Consider the following 20,389-nt stretch of genomic DNA (forward strand, 5'->3'; position numbering starts at 1 on the left):
TTTGAGGTGCAAAGAGATCTTCTTTCCTACATAAATACTGTGCCATTTCTTTTTATTTCCATCTCTAACGCTCCCAACACTCGGTGATCTCCTCACCTCTCAGTTGTGAGAATAGTCCTGGCTTTATGCTGTGTTCCCACGTAGATAAATCCTCAAAGGCTTTCCTTATGGGATTATGACAGACTGAACTGGGAGAAAATTTAAAGGCCTGCCAAATATTTGCTATAATACCATTACTGCCAGAGTCATTCTAATGAAGAAAATTGGTAGCTTTACTGCTTGTTGATATTAATTGTTGGATGAAGGTTATTTGCAGAACAAAGAAACTAGTCTGTGATCTGGTGTCATCACGTGGTTATATATAACCCTTTGGCTCCAGTGACCCACAGCTTGGGTTTCTTTATTTCCGAACACTCCTTCCTTTTGTTGGCTTTCTGCTTTCACGGTGAAAATGAACGTTTGGTAGAACAACTAAAACACGCTGTAACTTGTTCCTTGCTGAGTCTATTGTGTAATTATAGGAACCCACCTTTAGATGTTTAATCTTTTGTTCTGCAGCCAGAGCATTGGGGATTAAGCAATGATTTGGATGGATGTCGACCTTGTGACTGTGACCTTGGGGGAGCATTAAACAATAGGTAAGTGGAGGTCACTGTGCCCTTATACTCAGTCACCAAGGAAGGTCATGGCTTCTAGGAAAAATACGATGTTCTGTTGTCTCTTAAGATACGCAAAACATGTTCATCTTTGGTTAGGATGCCTATTAATCACTTCTACCTGAGGTCGCGATGTTTTCAAAGATTTTTTTTCATTCCAAGAGTTAAGTTTGAAACCTTCTAGTAGAGACTAGAAGGTTTATGTTTATGTTTTTTAGTTTTTAATAGTGTTGTTACTTGTTTTTGCACTTTTATTTTTCAGTATTTTTTAAATTATGGAAACCATGTGTGCCCATAGTTTTAAAAAAATTCAAACAGTTTAGACAGGTATAAAATGAAAAGTAAAAGTGTTTTGTCCAATCTTAGTTTCTTGTGTATCTTTCTAGAAGTTAGTAATAGTGTTCGATATACCTGTTGAAAATGAGCATTTCTTCTCATTTCTTTTTAAATAACATGTTAGGTGTTTTTGTTTCTTTTTTTTTTTTTTTAAACAAGTACAAAGGAAAAACAGCCCATGATTTTCTACTACCTTTACTGGCTTTTTTAAAAAAATCAAAGTAATGTTTGTATTATATCTTGAAACTTGCTTTTATTCACCTAGAGAACTTTTATCATATCAGTATCTATTCATCTACCTCTTTCTTTTTAATAGCTTTTTGGTATTCTGTCATGTGAAAGTACCATGATTTTATTTGATTATTTCCTTCTTTTTTGCTTTTTAAAGATGTTGCAGTGAATATCCTTGCAGATAGATCTTGATGAATGTTTGTAGATATCTCTGTAGACTAGGTTCTCAATAATAGAATTGCTAAGTCAAAGTACATGCACATTTTTTATTTTAATAGAGAATGTCAGATTGGCATATAGATTGTGCCACTTTATTTTCCTACGAAGCGGTTACAAAAGTACCTTTTCCCCACTAGCAGTTGGTATTATCAAACATTTTAATTTTTGCCAATCTAAACGATGGAAAATGGATGCACTCTGGCATGCATAGAGAATCTTTTCAAATTTCCCTTTTTCTTTGTAACTTCTAAGTCCATTAATGAAAGTTACATAAAATAATTTTTAGTTGCTTAAATATGCCAATATTCCTTAAATAGTTAAAGCTTGAAGGTCTACCATAAATTATCATAATACGCATTTGGCAAGATGTTAAATTTGTGGGAGTTTAACCACCTTTGAGTCAAAGAATTTTGGTGTCTATTATTGGATCAGAGTCAGAACATCTGGTAAACATAGTGTAAGTGACTGCTGAGAGAATAGACAGATGTTTCCTTGTGGCCCTGAATCTTCCCTGAAAGAACACGCTGAATTCATTGAGCAAGCTTCATGTACTCAAAAATTGACTTTCTTACAAGATTATTTCCCAACACCATAGTAGTCTCCTGGGAAAGAATGAGATTTTAAGCAGCAAGAACATGTTCTGTTTGGCCTCTTGGTCTGGGTTTGTTCTGTTCCAGATCATGGAGTAGATTCAGTACAGCATGTAGCCTCTGACACTCCAGCGTGAATTTCTGTTCTTAGAAAACCTCCAGAGGGGAGAAAGCTAGGATAACTTCATAAAAGCAGGGAAGAAAGAGAAACTGCTGTCTGCTTATGGAATCACTTTTCTGACTTTCCTTTGTGACTCCCAGAACACACGTTGAGTCCTTTAATAATTGATTCCTCAATTCAAAGCTGTCATCACTCCCAGAGTCCTTCTTGATTAAATGAAAGTAGCATACATAATTCTCTGACTTATGTCACAAATTCAGGAATGTCATATGTTCCTTTACTCTAGTGGTTTCTGTTTCTTACACTCCCTTCCTCTTTTTCTCTCTGTTCCACGTACACTTCCTGCCTCTCCACCCACACACGACCCCTGGCCTGTCTTCTAATCTCTCCTGCAAAATTTATAAAAACCAGAATGTGTTCATCAAGAGAGTTAGTAAAGCAAAAATTTTTAAAGATTTTGTAGCAGGTAATCATCTGATCTTTCCTGCATGACTGATGAGATGCCCTGTCTTTGGGAATCATTGGCTAGGGGAAAAAAGAATCTTTAATGATGCCTTCTAGTCCTGCAACTCTACAGTGTTTTATAGTGATACTTTTCAAAGTTGTTTTCCCTCAAGAGGAATTTCTCTAGCAGTCCATTGGGCTGGGTCTCCTGAAGCACTGACTCTACTAGGAGAACGCTCGGTGTATAGACGGCACTCGGGAAATATTTGCTGGGTGATTGATTTGTTGCAAGTGCTCATAAATATCTTTTACCTGATAGTATTCTCCTTGGGCCCACTGAGTAAATGTTGATTGAGTAAAAGAATTTGAGAAACAAAAGATTTTTAAGATGTTAAAAGCTGAATATGCACTCCTTAGGAGGGGCAATCTCTAAATGTGATCCCAGACACTCTTTAGTTACTTTGACCAAGGACAGAATTAAGTGTAAAAATCACTTGAGGTGGAAAAAGTTTGAAATGTTTTGTATAATGAGCTGAGTGGATTTTTGGTAGTACAACAAAAGCGTAGTAATTCGTGTTTATTATGTTGACAGCTAATCTGAACTTTTGAATATCTAAAGAAGTAAGACCTAATTAATTTAATGAATGTAACTGAAGCCAAGTTAACAAGGTTTTGCCTAATAGGTTATCTGCTTTAATGTACAAATAAGAATTTGTGGCAGTGGTTACTAGGTAAATGGTACTTGTAAATGTTTAAAACCATTGAAAAATATAAACATCTTAACAGCATCCTTCAAAGTTATTTCATCAATTAAATTTTGGGCTTTCATATCTGGCTTGAAGCCCAGCCCTCCAACCCCCTCTTGATGTTTCAACAACACATTACTTCTGCATCTCTTTTAGCACTTTCTTTATTCTGCCTTGTATGACAGTTGTTTGTATTAAAAAGGTCTCTCTGGACAGGGATTGTGTCTTATTTGTTTTTGTATCTCCCTTGACATCCAGCCCAGTGAGCCTTGTAGGTGCTCAATAAATGAAGCACTGAAATTTATTAGACTTTGAAACCAGAGCAGAAGTTAATTTTCATTAGCATATTGAATGCTTATGGTTTATCTGATAGTGGGAGGAAGTGAATGGTGCTGATTACTAACCAATGTGGAATCAACTCTTATTTGTAATCAGAATTATGGAGGAGATGTCAGTGTTGAACAGAGTGGTCGCTTATGATGAATAATGCCTTTTATCCTTTAATGTTTTTTTCTGCCTAATTCCTCAGAAACAGAAAAGTTGAAACTCTAAGGTATTTTCCCTGCTCATCACTATTTAAATGAAATAGAATTTTTCTTCCAATGTAAATTTTAAACATTGCAAATTTCTATATTTATGAGAAATCTGTGTTTTTAAGAAATAATCTTGGCCTTTACCCATTGAGAAAACATAGGGCCTGTATTCATTTTCTATTGCTGCCATAACAAATTACCATAATTTAGTGGCTTAAAACAACATAAATTTATTATTTTACAGTTCTGGATGTCAGACTTAGTCTCTCTGGACTAAAATTAAGATATTGGTAGGGCTGTGTTGCTTTCTGAAGGCTTTGGCAGAGAATCTGTTTCCAGCTCGTCTGGGTTGTTGGCAGAATTCAGTTCCTTGTGCTTGTGGGATGATGTGCCCATTTTCTTGCTGACTGTCATCTAAGGGCCGTTCCTGGCCTCTAGAGGCTGCGCACGTTCCTTGAGACATGGCCCCTCCCTCTTCAAAGCCAGCAAGGGTAGGTCAAAGTCTCTCATGCCACAGCTCTCTGGCTCACTTCTCTGCTTGCCTCTCCCACTTTTAAGAACTCGTGGTTAGATTGGACTCACCTGGATAATGTAGGCTAATCTCCCCATCTCAAGGTCCTTAACCTTAAACACATCTGCAAAGTCCCTATGTATCCACGTATCCACACATTCCATGGATAAGGACACGGACATCTTCAGGGGTGGTTATTCTGCCTACCACAGGACCACATTTATTTTGTCATATGTCATTATTCTACCTTACTGATTCACTGAATTGAATCTGTATCTAGATTACAGAGAAATTTGTGGAGGGAACATAGAAATTGTGAAGTGTACCTTTTCTATTAGGTGTGATTTTTACTTGAACACAGAAAAGAGTAATTACGTGTAATAAATTTTTTATCTCACTGTGGCGGAGGTGGGACTTGAGCTTGATCTGTGAAAGCTGAGTGAGATTTGAAAGGCGTGGCCAGTGGTCAGTGGAGGGACAGGATGGGTAAAGGTGCGGAGACGGGAGTGGATGTGGCGTGGTCAAGATCTGGTCTGATCTTGCCCATCTCTGCTCACGTTCCTCCAGCCCCCTTTTTGCTTCTGTCATTCCTGTCCTCTCTGCCCATCAAAATCCTCTCCAAGCATCAGGGCCACCTGTTTTAGGAAGCCTCCCTCAGTCTCCTCAACAGAGGAGCTGTGATTTCCTCTGTGCCATAGCATAACGTGCTAGGAAACACAGCTTCCAGGGCAGTATTTGCTCAGTAAACATTTGTTCAAGAGTGTGAGGAGCGTGGCTCATATGAACACAGAGGGTGGCGGGCACCAGAAAGAGCACAGTTGCTTTCAGAGGATGAGTCGTGGAGGCTGCAGGAAGCCAGCAGAGGCACCATGACTTGGTGTAGTAAGATGAGAAGAAACAATCGTGGGTTTGTGAAATGAAAGCAGTGTCGTGGGAAGGCTGGTTGGGCTGTGGTAGGCAGGACTGACTGGGCAGGGGAGGGAGAAGAGTTTGAGAGGACAGGGCAGGAAGTTGCTAGAGTAACAGGTACGGGATGGTGGCATCCTGGACTAGGATAGTGGCAATGACAATGAGAGGAAGCAGCTAAGTCAAGAAACTTTCTGAAGTAAGACTTAAAATATTGGGATCAAGGAAAGAGAAGGTTATATCTCACCTACACCATGAGAAGAATTTTCAGTCCACTGGCAGAGCTCGAGCTGAGGGCAAGAAGTCAGCGTGAGAAGTGACAAGCAGTTTAGGACAAGATGAATCGGAAACGACAGTTGGGTAAGTGATGGAAATGTTGTCCCACTGGTAGCTGGAAATACAGAACCAGAGTGGAGCTGAATAATGAGCACTGAGAGCTGGGGGCGAGCCAGCTGCAGAGGGGCAGGTGGAGCCCCAGGAGTGAGCGCACCGAGGAGTCAGGGGCGAGTCCGGGCCATGCCCGTCGGTGAGGACAGTTCAAGTCTGTGGACTCAAAGACTTGTGACTGGCAGGGCTGAGGTGAGGGGAACTCCTTGCACATGATTGGGTTCTCAGGGGGTTGTTCCTCATTTGGAATCAGGCTGCAGGGAAAAGGCAGCATCAGGAGTCTACCCAATGTTTCTATCCTCACCTTTACTTGCTGTTCTCTGATGGCATGTGAAGCATCTGGCTTTCTCCTTCAGTGGGCATTTGTTCTCTTAGTAAACGTCTACTGGGGAGGCAAGAAGGATTTTTTTTTTGGTCCATATGAAGTAATTTTTGGTGCTCGAATTTCTGAAAATGGCTTTTGTTGGTGGACTGTGCCAAAAAAGGGCTAGGTCCTAATTGGAACAAGCTTTCCTCTCCTGGGAATTGGCTCCGGGATGTTAAGAATTCATATTCCTGTAGGATAACAACATGATGTACAGGAAGAGCACTTCAGCTGAACTGCCAGGGCTGTTTGGGACATGTTAATAAACCTCTGAGTGTTGTCTTCCTGTGAAATGCAACTTGTCTTAGGTACTTGGTTTATGATGAACTTTGGGATGAGGGGAAAAAAAAAAAGAATTTTGAGAATGGTTTTAAAGTAACAGTTCCAAACCATAGCTTGGTGTTTAATAAAGTAAAAATAGATGCACATAATTTGGGTTTTACCTTGTGTACAAATTATGATACTAAGAAAAAAGACAAAGAGAAACATAGCCTGAGAACAAATGAATGCATTATAGTTTATCCAGAAGTCTTTATTACCTTAAACAGTAATGGCTAATTTTAAGAAAAGAGCTTATTATTTATATTAAATCTATTTTTATTTTTTCCATTTTTTGTTCTTAAGGCATATCCTTCATTTATTTGTTCAACCAGTGTTGACTGAGGGTCCCCAGTGGGCAGAGCACTAGGCTCAGGGTGGGGTGGGGTGGCTGTGGTGGGTGAGGCACAGTCCAGGCCCTCAAGGAGATTGCAGTCTAGTAGGGCTTAGGTAGGTCTATCAATAATCTTGCTACAAGGAAGAAAGCAATAGATGTCTTTAAGAACAATGCAGATGAGGAACAGTTGAGGCCTCAGAAAGTGCCTCTTGCAGATGGTAGAGGGAGGGAACCAAACAAGACTTTGAGCTAGGCTTTGAAAACAACAGGGCTGGAAGTTGAGCTAGGCTTTGAAAACAAAGTAGCATTTGAAGACTCAGTGCCTCAACTTTAATGACCTAGTATATGACAAGCTTTGTTGTAGATGTTGTGAATACAAGAGTAAAAGAGACCACATTTCTCCCTTAAGGAAGTGGTGGCATGAAGGAGAATGTGGTTCATTTTATGGGATGGGGGTGGTGGTCAGGAAATGCCACCACAGCAGGGGTCATGTGTGGGCTCAATCTTGAAAGAAGAACGGTGAATCTTTGCTGGAGGAGAAGGGCCGCAGGAACAACATAAGCAAAGGCAAAGAGTCAAGAATCACGAGTGCGTTTGAAAAACTGCAAGCAGTTCAGTATGGTTGGAGAGGTCCAGGGAGATGGACAGGAGAGGTGGAGAAGGGCCAGGTGTGGAAGGCCAGGTGCACCTCTCTGAGGCCATTTTGCCAGGAAGTGACATGGTTGATGCGTCTTAGAAAGGTCACTTGGGCAGCTGTGTAGAGGGTCACAGTTTGGGTCGGGAAGTTCCACATCTGTCAGCAAGGATCTCAGTTAGAAGACTGTTACTGCTTGTCCTGTGAGTGAGACGGGGGGAGAGAGGCACAAGGGGCAAAGAGGTGACAGCAATTGTAGTCAGATGTAAAACACCATAGCAAGAAAGTTCGTGATGTCTACGGAAAACCTCCACATAGTGGGGGTGGAGCATAAGTGAAGAGAGGGCAGGAGAGGTAAAACTCAAAAGACAAGTCACGGGGAGGTTCAGTGTCATTCTTAGGATTCTGGGATTCATTCACAGGCACCATTTCCTCCACATATTTATCTTCTGAAGGAAATAAGGAAATTCTACATAAATATCTCGCCCCATTTAATGTTTAACAGCCAATGTAGAACTGCTTCCAGTGAGTTAATTTATGTACAGTCATGCACTGCATGAAGCTGTTTCGGTCAACGGTGGACTGCATATACAGCAGTGGCTATGCTACATAGCCTGGGTGTGTAGCAGATTACACCATTTAGGTTTGTGTAAGTACACTCTGTGATGTTCATGTGATGACACAATCGCCTAACGCCGCATTTCTCAGAGCACATCTCCATCGTTAAGTGACACATGACTAGACGGTGATGGCTGCTGACCTGGCACCTCTTCCCCTGCAGTTGCTCTGCAGAGTCAGGCCAGTGCTCGTGTCGGCCTCACATGATCGGACGTCAGTGCAATGAAGTGGAGTCTGGTTACTACTTCACCACCCTGGATCACTACATCTATGAAGCAGAAGAAGCCAATTTGGGGCCTGTAAGTAGGGGATGCTTAGCAGGTTGGTAAAGCAGCATTTTGGGGGTAGTAATGGCATATACATACTTTGTAAAGAGGCCATTTTAGAAGTGTTTTTGTAGCTTTGGTCAGTGAGCACAAAATAAGGATCAGAATCATGCCTTCTTGAGAACAGTCATATTTAAAGCTGAGAAAATCTATAACTCACTAATAGACTTTGGAGCATTCACTAATAAGGTTTGTAGTTGGTTTAAGAGATTGGTCTCTAAGAGAAAAAGTTTTCTTCCATTCTTCTCTCTACTTGTGCTCTTGTTAGTTCTTGTTGATCTAACTTCATAAATACTCAGGCTTGTTTCACTAATTATCCTAAAATTTAGTGACTTAAAAATGTATGGCACATTAGCTAGGATGACTGAAGCAGCTAGAGGCAGGCTTGGCAATTCTCTCTGCGTGACCTCTTTGAGCAGCTCTCTTGAGCTTCCTCACAGCATGGTGGAGTTGGGATAGCGAGATTTCTTATATGGCTTCTGGCTTCTAAGAAGGAGGAAACAGAAGCTGCCAGGTCTCTTAAAGCTTGGGCTCAGAAGTCCCAGAATATCATTTCCTCAAATTCTGTTGGTCATAAGTCACAGGGACAGCCAAGATCCACAGGGGGAAAACGTAGGTTGTACCTCTTGATGAGTAAAACCACACACAGACCCATGCAGCGAATGAAGAAACTGATGGCAGCTGTCTTTGGAGGCGACCAGCCATAGGTATCACATAATAATCTTATGAATAATTAATCAGAATTAGCTCATCAGTAGTGAACATTTGTTATCATGTCAAGTTTCTTCACTTGTACTTAGAGTCTGAAACTAATGCCAATGAGAGAACCAGACAGAAATAAATAGACTAAATGTTTATGATTTATTAAATACAGTAACCTTGTAGAACATCTGGGAATTGCCTCGTCACTCTTAGGCTGGCTTATGAGAGCCCTTGGGTTGTCCTGTTTTCTTCCATTATGCTTATTCCCCCAGTTATATCATATAAGGTATATTCCAAGCCTTTGAGTCCCATCTTCAATGCCCCGACTACCCCAACCACAAAACTAAAAAGAAACCAATTTCCTGTTTATATATCAAAACTTTTTACAATCTACTGGGGAAAACGTGACTATAAAAAATAGATATGAGATAGCCACAGTTTTGGGTCTTTGGGTGACTCTGGATTTCTTTGACTGTTAAATGTGATTGAATGCCATTTCAAATCAAGTGTAAGTGCTGTTGCCTTGTCCGTAGGGGGTCAGCATAGTGGAGCGGCAGTACATCCAGGACCGGATTCCCTCCTGGACGGGAGCCGGGTTTGTCCGAGTGCCCGAAGGGGCTTATTTGGAGTTTTTCATTGACAACATACCATATTCCATGGAGTACGACATTCTAATTCGCTATGAGCCACAGGTAAAGAAACCCCTCACTGGACTGTTGGGGAAGGGAGGGGAGTATTGGTGGAAAAATAGTACTTCTGATGGGTACCGTATGTTTTTGTGAAATTTAGAGGTTTCATTGGAACAGATCAGCCTATGACTTTCTAACCTCTGTAGAAGTTAACATGTACATTCTTCTTGAATCTGTTTCTCAAACGTGTGATGATCTCTTGTTAGGCACTTAACCTTGCTGAGGATCGAGGTGGTGATGAGAATGTGTCAAAGCCTCTCCTCCCCTGCCGGCCTGGCTGCCCAGTGACAGACACGTACCACTAAGTGCAGTGAGAGGCCGAAGGTGACAGTGTCACAGCAGGAATAGACATGGAGCTAGAAGATGGAGAGCTGAGCTAGGGCCTCCCAGAGTGTTTCACAAAGAAGCAGACCTAGGCCTTAAAGCGTCGAAGGAATTTTGATAAACTGACACAAAAGGAGATGAGGAATAGTGTGAACAGAGAAGATGGGTGTTTTGGAGGTTTTTTTCGAGAATTATTCCACATAGCTAGATAAGAGATATGGTTGGAAATGTTGTTAGTGAAAATGTGAAGATCCAGTAAAGGAGTTTGGACTATATTCATAGGATGCTATGGAAGGATTTTGAGCGGAGGATTGTCATTATCTGAGCTGCTCAAAAGTGGACAGAGAGGGACATTGGGCAGAGGCAGGCAGGAGAATAGCTGGGAGGTGTCTCAGTGTCCAGGGGACAAGGGATGAGGGCTGGGACTGGGACACTAGCAGAGGAAACAGTAAAGAGGAAAGGAAAAGCAGCTGTGTGTTTCCCATTTGAACTTGGCACGTGGTCAATTTGGAGAGATCTTTGTAAACAAACAGGTGACAGTGGGTAATGCAGATGGACCTTTTGACTGTTTATTATTCCAGCTACCTGACCACTGGGAAAAAGCTGTCATCATGGTGCAGCGACCTGGAAAGATTCCAACCAGCAGCCGATGTGGTAATACTGTTCCTGATGATGACAACCAGGTGGTGTCCTTATCACCAGGCTCGAGGTCAGTGTGGCAGTGGTTTGCAGCTCAGCAGAACTAATAGGCGAATTAATTTTTTTCTAGTATCTCAAGAGTTGTTGAGTTACCATATCAAAGCCAGACATTGACTATTGACTTTCTTCCTTTGGAATTATCTCTATAGAGGTTTTATTTTTAATTTTTAATTTTACGGATGCTTAAAGATTGATTTTTTGTTGTTGTTTTTGTCTTTTGTTTGGGGGCAGGTATGTCGTACTTCCTCGCCCGGTGTGCTTTGAGAAGGGCATGAACTACACGGTGAGGTTAGAGCTGCCCCAGTACACCTCCTCTGATAGTGACGTGGAGAACCCCTACACGCTCATTGACTCGGTAAGGGCGAGATCACTTCTGACATGTGCAGGAAAGACTGGGCAGAGTGGCTACCTGCTTCCCCACAGTGTTGTGCTGAGGGGTCCCGGTGCCAAGCTGTTAAGCAGAATCATCTTCTCTTGCCTCTGAGGTTACTTTGCTTGTAAAACTCCACCTTGTGAAAAGGATTTATTCAAGCTGCTTCCTTCTGAACATATGAAGTGCCTTAAAAAGTAGCATTTCAGAAATCATTAAGCTATGTAGTGTATATCTAAACTTTTTTCTGGCAAAAGTATTTCAGAATGGGAAGGTTTTCGCTTTATTTAATGAGTCTAGTTCTTTCTGTTCAAGAATCAAAGAAGCCTTTGGGAGTTTTATGTGTTCACTTGCTTTAACTGATGACATGGGCACCACCACAAGGACGTGTTGCTGGTTCTGTCTCTCTGCAGCTCGTTCTCATGCCGTACTGTAAATCACTGGACATCTTCACCGTGGGAGGCTCAGGAGATGGGGTGGTCACCAACAGTGCCTGGGAAACCTTTCAGAGATACCGATGTCTGGAGAACAGCAGAAGCGTTGTGAAAACGCCAATGACAGATGTTTGCAGAAATATAATCTTTAGCATTTCTGCCCTGTTACACCAGACAGGCCTGGGTAGGTATTGCCTAGCAGCTGCGGTGGCTCGTCTTTCTTGAGAGCCAAGAGTACGCTTGGCACACAAGGAGCAGGGGAGTACATGCCCGGTAGTTCTGTGTGAGCCAAAAGGAAATAATGTCTCTACTATAGTTTGTCTTTATTTTTTAAATACTATTTTAGTGATAAGGCACCACTGAAGATGGAATCGATTTTCAAGAAATAAATAAGTAGCAGGTGACTAGAGAAAAATTCCATGAGGATATAGAATTTCCATAGGCAGGGTGGGGAGATGGAATGGAATCAGAGGAGCAGCAAATAACTGAAATTTATGTTTTTCTTTTTGAAAGGTTAGACCAACCCCCAAAGGTCACTGGGCTTTGGTCTAATGTCCTGTGATATTTGAGCTTTGAAGGCAAAGGGAGAAAACCTAATGACCTCCTGACTAGAAAAACTGCTTTGATCTGCCAACTCTGCCTCCTCCTCCTTCCCTCCCACTCATCACAGGGATGATATTGTTTTAAGCCAGAATTCTGAATAAGCCAGAGTAGTAAAGGAGAAAGGATCAGAGGAAAGGAAATGGATCATTTCGGAGACAGGTGTGATATGCTGCTCTGTGTCACAGGTTCTGGCCTCTCTTTACCCTGCAGCTTGTGAATGTGACCCTCAGGGTTCGTTAAGTTCTGTGTGTGACCCCAACGGAGGCCAGTGCCAGTGCCGGCCGAACGTGATTGGAAGAACCTGCAACAGGTGTGCACCTGGAACCTTCGGCTTTGGCCCCGGTGGATGCAAACGTAGGTTCATCAGAAGCACTGGCGTGTGTTCATTCAGATTAACAGAGATAGTGGTGGGGTTCTGTAGCCTGTGATCATTCTGAACTGGGGACAATGGGACTTATAAAAGGGGTGTGTTTCCATCTAATGACTTTCTCAAGGTGGTTCCTTGGTTGCCTGTTTCTTCAGCTTGTGAGTGCAATCTGCAAGGAGCTGTCAATGCCTTCTGCGATCCTATCACTGGCCAGTGTCACTGTTTCCAGGGGGTGTATGCTCGGCAGTGTGACCGGTGTTTACCTGGGTACTGGGGCTTTCCGAGTTGCCAGCCCTGCCAGTGCAATGGCCATGCTGATGACTGTGACTCAGTGACAGGGGAGTGCTTGAGCTGCCAGGACTATACCACAGGTCACAACTGTGAAAGGTACGTGGATGCTACCTCTTGAAAGTAAAGAGAATGAGCAAACGGCATCTTGGTCCCAGCCTCCAGATGGCTTGTTCATTTCTGTCCACCTCATTAATTTATAGGAACTTGTTCATTTATCTGGTAAATATTTAGTTTATACCTTCTGTGGGCCAGGCACTGTAACAGTACTGGAGATACAGCAAAGAACAAGACTAACATGAATCTGTCCTCTTGGAGAGTCATCCTAAATTCACCATTGTTCTGTGTAGAAATCCTATCTCTGTCTCAGGAGATTCTGGCCTAGGATGAGAGTTGTGAAATGTTAAAGCCTATTTTAGGTCAAAGGAGAAACCAAATCGAAATTGGATGAGTCATTTTGAGTAGCTTTGTTTTTCAAAATACTTTATGCAACTAGAGTCTCCAGGAGACTATATAAAATGCGCATAAGTAGATCTGTTCTCCGATTAGCAAATGGCAATTGAATAATTATATTGGATGCAAAGCACTGCACTAGGTATACAGTAAGAACAGGACACAGAGTGTGCCTCCAGTAACATTAATAGTCTAGCTTAGTAGATTAAAAATAGTCCATATGAAAAAATTACGTGATGACTTACACTTTCATTACTAATTAAGGAGTGCAGACGTACTGTTAGAACTTGCTTTTGGGGGGGGTAATAGTCTGCTTTTCTATGCCAATAAATTTTCTCTTCCTATATCTATGGGATTTTTTTTTAAAAAGCCACTTCTGAAACATTTGAGTGAGCACTTTAGTCAGTGCCAAAGTTGCTCATCAGATGAAAGAGAAATTGTTAGTGAAAACTAAATGTGTGCTTAACTCAGGCAGGAAAGTGTTCGTGTAAGCAAACACATGCTCTTGGCTCAGTGCTAGAGTGGGATTCAAGGATTTGGAGGCCCTAGCGACTACTCCTTTGAGTAAAAAGTTATCCCTTCCAACTGCAAGATTGTGTTGTGAAAAGGTACAAGGAAACCAGTCATATGAGAGTGGAAGGAGGAAATTAATATATCGGTGTCATCTTTTATGCCATGTTTTTCATTATTCTTTCAAAGAGTGGAGAAAAGTATGAGATAGATGAGAAAATCCGATTAACAAGAAGTGGAGGGGAGGGGACACCCAGGTAAACAACAAAGATGGCTGTCCGCGATGCTGATTCAGAATCAGGCACACTGTGGAATGCGTTTACAGAACATCCTGTGAGAATGTCTTGGTTGATATTTGCGACTGGATTTTTATTTGTAAAGCATTTTGATTTTTTACAGGAGAATGAGAAAGGGTGTGGGAGAAGGAAAGATTTTTCGTTAGCCCTAGATGGATGGCAACACTTTATTTTAGTATTTGGAATTCTACTATCTAGTTTTGGCCAATTTCTTATCATTCTTTTCCCCATTCCAATGTAATCAGAGTTTTAATACCATGAATTTAGAAAGAAACTCTATGCTCAGATTGTTGCCAGGGGGAGGAAGTATGGGGGAAGGCGGGAAATGAACACTCAGTTTCTATCATGATGTGTTTGGGTTTATTTTGCCTAGAAAAGTCTCACAGAAACTTTCTCAGAAACCATTGTACAAAATTGCTTCATCACTATAGAATCCTTCCGCACATAATTAAGGAATATGTTCCTGTATTATTTCTGTGACTAATTAAATAGATTGTTAATTTCCTCTAAACAGCTTTCCTCTTCTATATATCCTCCCCCACATTAAAAAAAAATTACTCTGCCTCAAAAAAAACCATGAAAAACAAACTAGATTGGAAATCCTTAGACCTGAATTCCAGGCTCAAATATGTTCCTAACTTGCTTTATAACCTTGGATGAGTTGGAATATCCAACTTTTTGTAAGTAAAATGACTGGGTTGGATTGATGATCTCCAGAGTTCCTTTAGGCTCTTTTGTTATAGGAAATAAAAAACTAACCTAATTACCATTCATCTTGAGGAGAGCAGCATGACATAGTAAAAGAATTCCTTGCTGGAAGTCAGGAAGCTAAATTCAAATCCTGGCTTATTATTTAACTAGTTGTGTGAGACTTGCAATCCACGTAACTTCTGTGGATCCCAGGTCTGTAAAGGGGAGGGATTGAACCTGCTGGACTTAGGAGTTAAGAAACAACCTTCCTCATCCCTGCCCAAGTTTGGAACCACCTGAGAGAGAGAGACGCAGGAGTCACACAGCTGGAGAGCATCCGTGTTAACTTCAGGACTGGTAAAAGCTGGATTGCAGGGCATGGCTTTAGACCTGTGGCTATCATAGGCACAGGCAGAGGCAGACAAGTGCAAGCCATCCCCACAAGGACAGACTCCTTAATGTCAGGAGGGAGCAGATCCCAGAATGCTCAGGGCAGGCAGGCAGCTGATGGGACAGTAGAGTGCACATGGGTGAGACATGGCTCTTCCTCTGGGGAGCAGTGAATGAGGGGCCAGGTTAGGCCAGGGGTGTCACTCTAATGCAGTGGTCCTCTAGGTGTGATCCCCAGATCAGCAGCATCAGCATCATCACCTGGGACCTACCAAATCAGAAACTCAGGGGGATGAGTCCAGCAATCTGTGTTTTCACAAGTCCTCTGATTGCAGCTAAAGTTTGAGAACCACTGCTCCATTGGAAAATCCACCACATGGAAACATGAGCAACAGGGAAGACTGTTCCCACAAAGAGCACAGTTCCTCAGACTTTTCTTGGAATAGGCTTCTTACAGCTGTGGTTCATGGCTTGCTCTCTCCTGCAACCTATGCAGGTGCTTGGCTGGTTACTATGGCGACCCCATCATTGGGTCAGGAGATCACTGCCGCCCTTGCCCTTGCCCAGATGGTCCCGAGAGTGGACGCCAGTTTGCCAAAAGCTGTTATCAAGATCCTGTTACCCTACAACTTGTGTGTGTTTGTGATGCTGGATACGTTGGTAAGTCATGTGCAGACTTTGGGAGGCAAAAAGAGAGGGAAAGATGTGTCTTTATAAGTTTGTTGTTTTTGTTTGTTTTAAAGCATACAATTCAGTGGTTTTTATTTGTTTATTTTTATATTATTTATTTGCTTATTTTGGTGGCTGGCCAGTATGGGAATCCAAACCTTGGTGTTAGAAGGCTGCGCTTTAACCAGCTAAGTTAGCAGGCCAGCCTCTTATGAGTTCATTGTTTGAGAAAAAAGATGAAGGTTGAGCCAATTAAGTTTACTTTTACAATCCTAACTTAAAAGTTAAGAGAATCTGAAATAGAAAAGATGCTCTTTTTCTATTTGGCATGTAGGGTAGAGTCAGTTCTTAAGTCTGTGATAATGTAATTAGTAAGGATAGTAAGCTCATTTAACTTCGTGAACAAAACCCCATGAAACACTTTTTCGTATTAAACAGTAGAAATATTAATTTACATTTTACTTCTCCCTTTCCTTATCCGACTATTACCAGAAGTGTCTCAAAGCAGTGAAGTGGCCAAATGGGCAGAAGAAAGAAAAGAGTATCACCAGGGAATCAGACGCCTGAATCGGTCAAAGCTGAATACACGAGTGTACTTCAAAAAGCTCGTGGAAAAATAGAATTAGGAGACAAGACAAATTTTTCCACGAACTTTTTGAAGACCCCTCCTATTCTTCACTGTGGGCTATACTCACGTTATCTGTCAAGACTCAATGAATTTAACTAGTTGTGAAAATAACCCCCCTTTTATTTCATCTTTGAAGCCATTGTTTCAAATACTAGATATTTTTACACGTAGCTCAATAAATATTTTTTGCATCTGATTTCAAGATCTCTTAGGGAAATTGGTCATCATTAAACATCCCGTTTTTCTGGCCACTCATTAAGGAGCAGTGATTTTTCAGTTTATGTAGCTCTCGGATTAGGATTTTAACATCAAGCTACGCTTTACATTGTTGGATCATTACTGAGCTCCTAACCTGCTCATCTCTGTCATTAGGAGCTTTAGTCCCGTAACTGTCCATGGCCCACTGTGGACCCCAAGGCTGCTGTAGCAGTCTCAGAGACTAAAACTACTTCTTCGCCCTCACAGCTGGAAGCCCATTCTTTCCCCTTAGCTGCGATTGTCCTGGGCTCTGTAAATAGCATATCCATGGTTGGCTCTCTCTGGGCAGGAACGCGGTGGACCGGTGAGCCTTTCAGTCAGCAAGCTGACAGTCCTCTGCTTGGTTTTATTGGACAATAGGCTCCAGATGTGATGACTGTGCCTCAGGATTCTTTGGCAATCCATCAGACGTGGGGGGGTCATGTCAGCCTTGCCAGTGTCACCACAACATTGACACGACAGACCCAGAAGCCTGTGACAAAGAGACCGGAAGATGCCTCAAGTGCCTGTACCACACGGAAGGGGAGCATTGCCAGCTGTGCCGCTTGGGGTACTACGGAGATGCCCTCCAGCAGGACTGTAGAAGTACGATGCACGTTCATTTTGCCCCCTCGTTAGAGTGATATTCCCCTTCTCCTTTATCTGGGTTTTATTCTTTGTGTATTCATTTCACTTGGGAAAACACTTGTTTAGAGAGGTAGATTTTCACCTTCCACAAAAGAGAGATGAGACTAAACTTTTTTTCTTTACATCCTCATTTTCCGGCAGCACTGAAGTCTCAAGTTGTGTCTCAGTGTCAGGGAGAGAGAACCAAAAGGGAAAGCTACGTAGCTGTCACCATGATAAATGCCATTAATAGATTGTATTGATGTTATGTTCTGCCCACGAACTTGCTGTTTGGATGGGACTAAGAGATGCTAAATACCCACTCTAGTGGTATTCTAACCTCGGTGGTGGAGTAGAACCTTCCAGCTTAAGAAAAAGAAGGAAGTAACATCTCTAGAATCTCTTTCTGACCTCATGATTTCTCTCTATCAAGAGATCAGCCAGCACTTCCTGCTGCTGCTGCTGCTACGAAGCCCCCAGGCCCCCAGCTTTGTTTATACAAACATGAATGGCATGTTGGGGACCAGCAGGACTGGATTCCTTAAAGCCTCTCTAGCTTAAAGGTCTCTACCTGCTATGTCTGACACATGTATTACTGCTGTTTCCTGCTAAGAGTTTGAAATCATTAGATATCTCAGTTCCCACTGGCATATTTTTTATTATTTCCAGTTAAATCCTTAATGTTAAAATGATTCACTAGCAGCTTGTTAAATCTGTGTATTTTGAAAACACTCCTAGGCAAAATGCATCATTGTACATTGTGCAAATGTGTCATCTTCCTGGGAAATGTCAGAACTATGTAGTACATCATAAGAACTTCTAAAGAAGAATTTTAAAATTTTTTAAGTCACCCCCCTTTCTTGTCCTTATTTCTTTGTGTTCTAAGGTCAAGATCTGGAGAGGGGAAATCTTAGCTGATTAGATGTAGCTAATTTCTGCATGCCCTATATATTTGTGAATATGATAATAATGTAAATCCAATGACATTGTTCTTTTTCAGAGTGTGTGTGCAATTACCTGGGCACAGTGCAGGAGCACTGTAACAGCACTGACTGCCAGTGTGACAAAGCCACTGGTCAGTGCTTATGTCTTCCTAATGTGATTGGGCAGAACTGTGACCGCTGTGCACCCAATAGCTGGCAGCTGGCCAGTGGGACTGGGTGTGACCCATGCAACTGCAATGCTGCTCATTCCTTCGGGCCATCTTGTAATGAGGTGAGGAGCTGTGGCCGGGGGAATGAGGCAACATAAGCCCAGGTGACAGCTAGCCTATTCAGTGGCTTTGCCCCAATTAGAGAAAGGCATCAGAACACACAGCCTGAGACACACAGCATAGGCTGGATATGAGCCCTCACTTGTCCACTGTGGCTGGGACTACATAACCATCCAGTCCCCCGTCTGATTCATCTATAGCATTTCAATACACTGCCCCAGCTGCGGACGCAGATTCACATCAGAATGCATAAGGCTGTGCTGTTTCTCTTCAGTACCTGCCCCTGAATCAGACTTTTTTCTTAGCTACTCAGCTTGAAAGGAAGCAAAGAGCCATAGCCAGCATTGTTAAAAGAATGACATGTTCCCTAAGGCAAGTGAGTCAAAGGTGGCCTAGGATCGTTACTGCACTGTGAGGATAAAAGTAAGGAAACATATAAGTGAAGTGTAAGGTGCCATGTGGACCTTTCCAAGCCCAGTTGTGGAAGAGGAGTTAGGAGATGCTGGCGTGGGGCCCTTGGCACCTAAGGTCGAGGTAAGAGTCTCTTTTCCTAGTCCAGCCTGTGGAGACGTCCTCAGGCCAAAAGTTCAGTCCCACTTCTCCTATCATCTGGGGGAAAAAAAAATGATAGCTGGCTTCTGCCTGCAGCCCGCTTGAGCAAGGTCTGTGTTCTGGCTGCAGTTCACGGGGCAGTGCCAGTGCATGCCTGGGTTCGGAGGCCGCACCTGCAGCGAGTGCCAGGAGCTCTTCTGGGGAGACCCCGACGTGGAGTGCCGAGGTGAGGCATGGGCGTTTGATCAGAGCAGGGGGAACCAGGGTCTACAAGAGCTCTCCATAGACTTTAAAGCGCAGTACAAATTGTCTATAAAAACCCTATATTTAATTACAAAAGAAATTCATGTTCATTGTTGAAAAAATAATCTAACAAATCTAGCTCTGTAGGTAAGCGTAGGTCGTAAAAAGTGGATGTGGTTCCTCCTCCGACCACACTCCCAGGGGTAACCCTTGTTTGTTTCCACATGCGCACATGCACATACACCACAAATACATACACAGTCGCTTTTTAAATGGTTTTAATCAAAATGGGACTGTATGACCGTATATTTCTGCAAACTGATTTTTTCGCCGTCTGAACAGTGTTTTATGGCCAGCTTCCTTGACTGCACATGCAGAGATAAATGGGTATTCTAGAAAGATCATTTGATTCTGGTGGATCAAGTAGACTCTGCTGACTGTCACAGCTCTTAGTATATTTGTGTAAATATAACGTCCACACCAGTGAGAATTGGAGGGTGACGTCATAAAGCAGTTGTGTATATGGTAGGAGCTCCAAGTCTGTTAAATGTAAATAAAACCCAGATTGTCACCTTAGGCTTACGATAAAAAAGAAAAAAAAGGACTGTGAGGGGAAGTTGTTTTCTTAAAAACAAAATACTTGGGCCGAGCCTGTGTTGCACTCGGGAGAGTGCGGCACTGGGAGCGCAGCAACGCTCCAGCCGTGGATTCGGATCCTATATAGGAATGGCCGGTGCACTCACTGGCTGAGTGCCGGTCACGAAAAAGACAAAAAAAAAAAAAAAAAAAAAAACTTGTTAAAATCATGTGAATTATAAAGATTGCTTAATTTTTATGCTGTTGCAATTTTTCTTGATCTGGCAAATTGTCTGTTAGGTCTTAAAGTAAAAGCACTTCTGGAAAAGATTTAATAGGCTGTTTTAACTGTGTTTTCCTATTCTTTCTTTCCTACTTGGTTTTCTTTCCTATGTTTTTAATTTACAACTATGAATAAGTATTTTCAGTAGTTTCTTCTGTGCTTTTTGGTATATTTTCTTTGCACATCTAAAATTATAGGTCTCTATTGGACTCTAGATTTTAAAATGACCTTTTTCTCTTTTGGATACAGCTATAGCAAGAAATACAGAT

General features: G+C 42.1%; 1 protein-coding gene across 1 annotated transcript in view; it reads left to right on the forward strand.

The window, feature by feature from the left end:
• Positions 1 to 20,389, forward strand: part of LAMB1 (laminin subunit beta 1) — a 69,288-nt gene that overhangs the window by 23,845 nt on the left and 25,054 nt on the right. Inside the window, exons 13-24 of the mRNA XM_063098978.1 lie at positions 559 to 638; positions 8,115 to 8,250; positions 9,513 to 9,671; positions 10,574 to 10,701; positions 10,923 to 11,046; positions 11,475 to 11,679; positions 12,309 to 12,452; positions 12,621 to 12,852; positions 15,589 to 15,752; positions 17,008 to 17,232; positions 18,254 to 18,468; positions 19,148 to 19,244. Coding sequence (XP_062955048.1) covers positions 559 to 638; positions 8,115 to 8,250; positions 9,513 to 9,671; positions 10,574 to 10,701; positions 10,923 to 11,046; positions 11,475 to 11,679; positions 12,309 to 12,452; positions 12,621 to 12,852; positions 15,589 to 15,752; positions 17,008 to 17,232; positions 18,254 to 18,468; positions 19,148 to 19,244 — 1,909 coding nt within the window. The remainder of the gene's footprint in view (positions 1 to 558; positions 639 to 8,114; positions 8,251 to 9,512; positions 9,672 to 10,573; positions 10,702 to 10,922; positions 11,047 to 11,474; positions 11,680 to 12,308; positions 12,453 to 12,620; positions 12,853 to 15,588; positions 15,753 to 17,007; positions 17,233 to 18,253; positions 18,469 to 19,147; positions 19,245 to 20,389) is intronic.

The sequence above is a fragment of the Cynocephalus volans genome, chromosome 6 (assembly GCF_027409185.1).
Source record: "Cynocephalus volans isolate mCynVol1 chromosome 6, mCynVol1.pri, whole genome shotgun sequence".
Taxonomy (NCBI): Eukaryota; Metazoa; Chordata; class Mammalia; order Dermoptera; family Cynocephalidae; genus Cynocephalus; species Cynocephalus volans.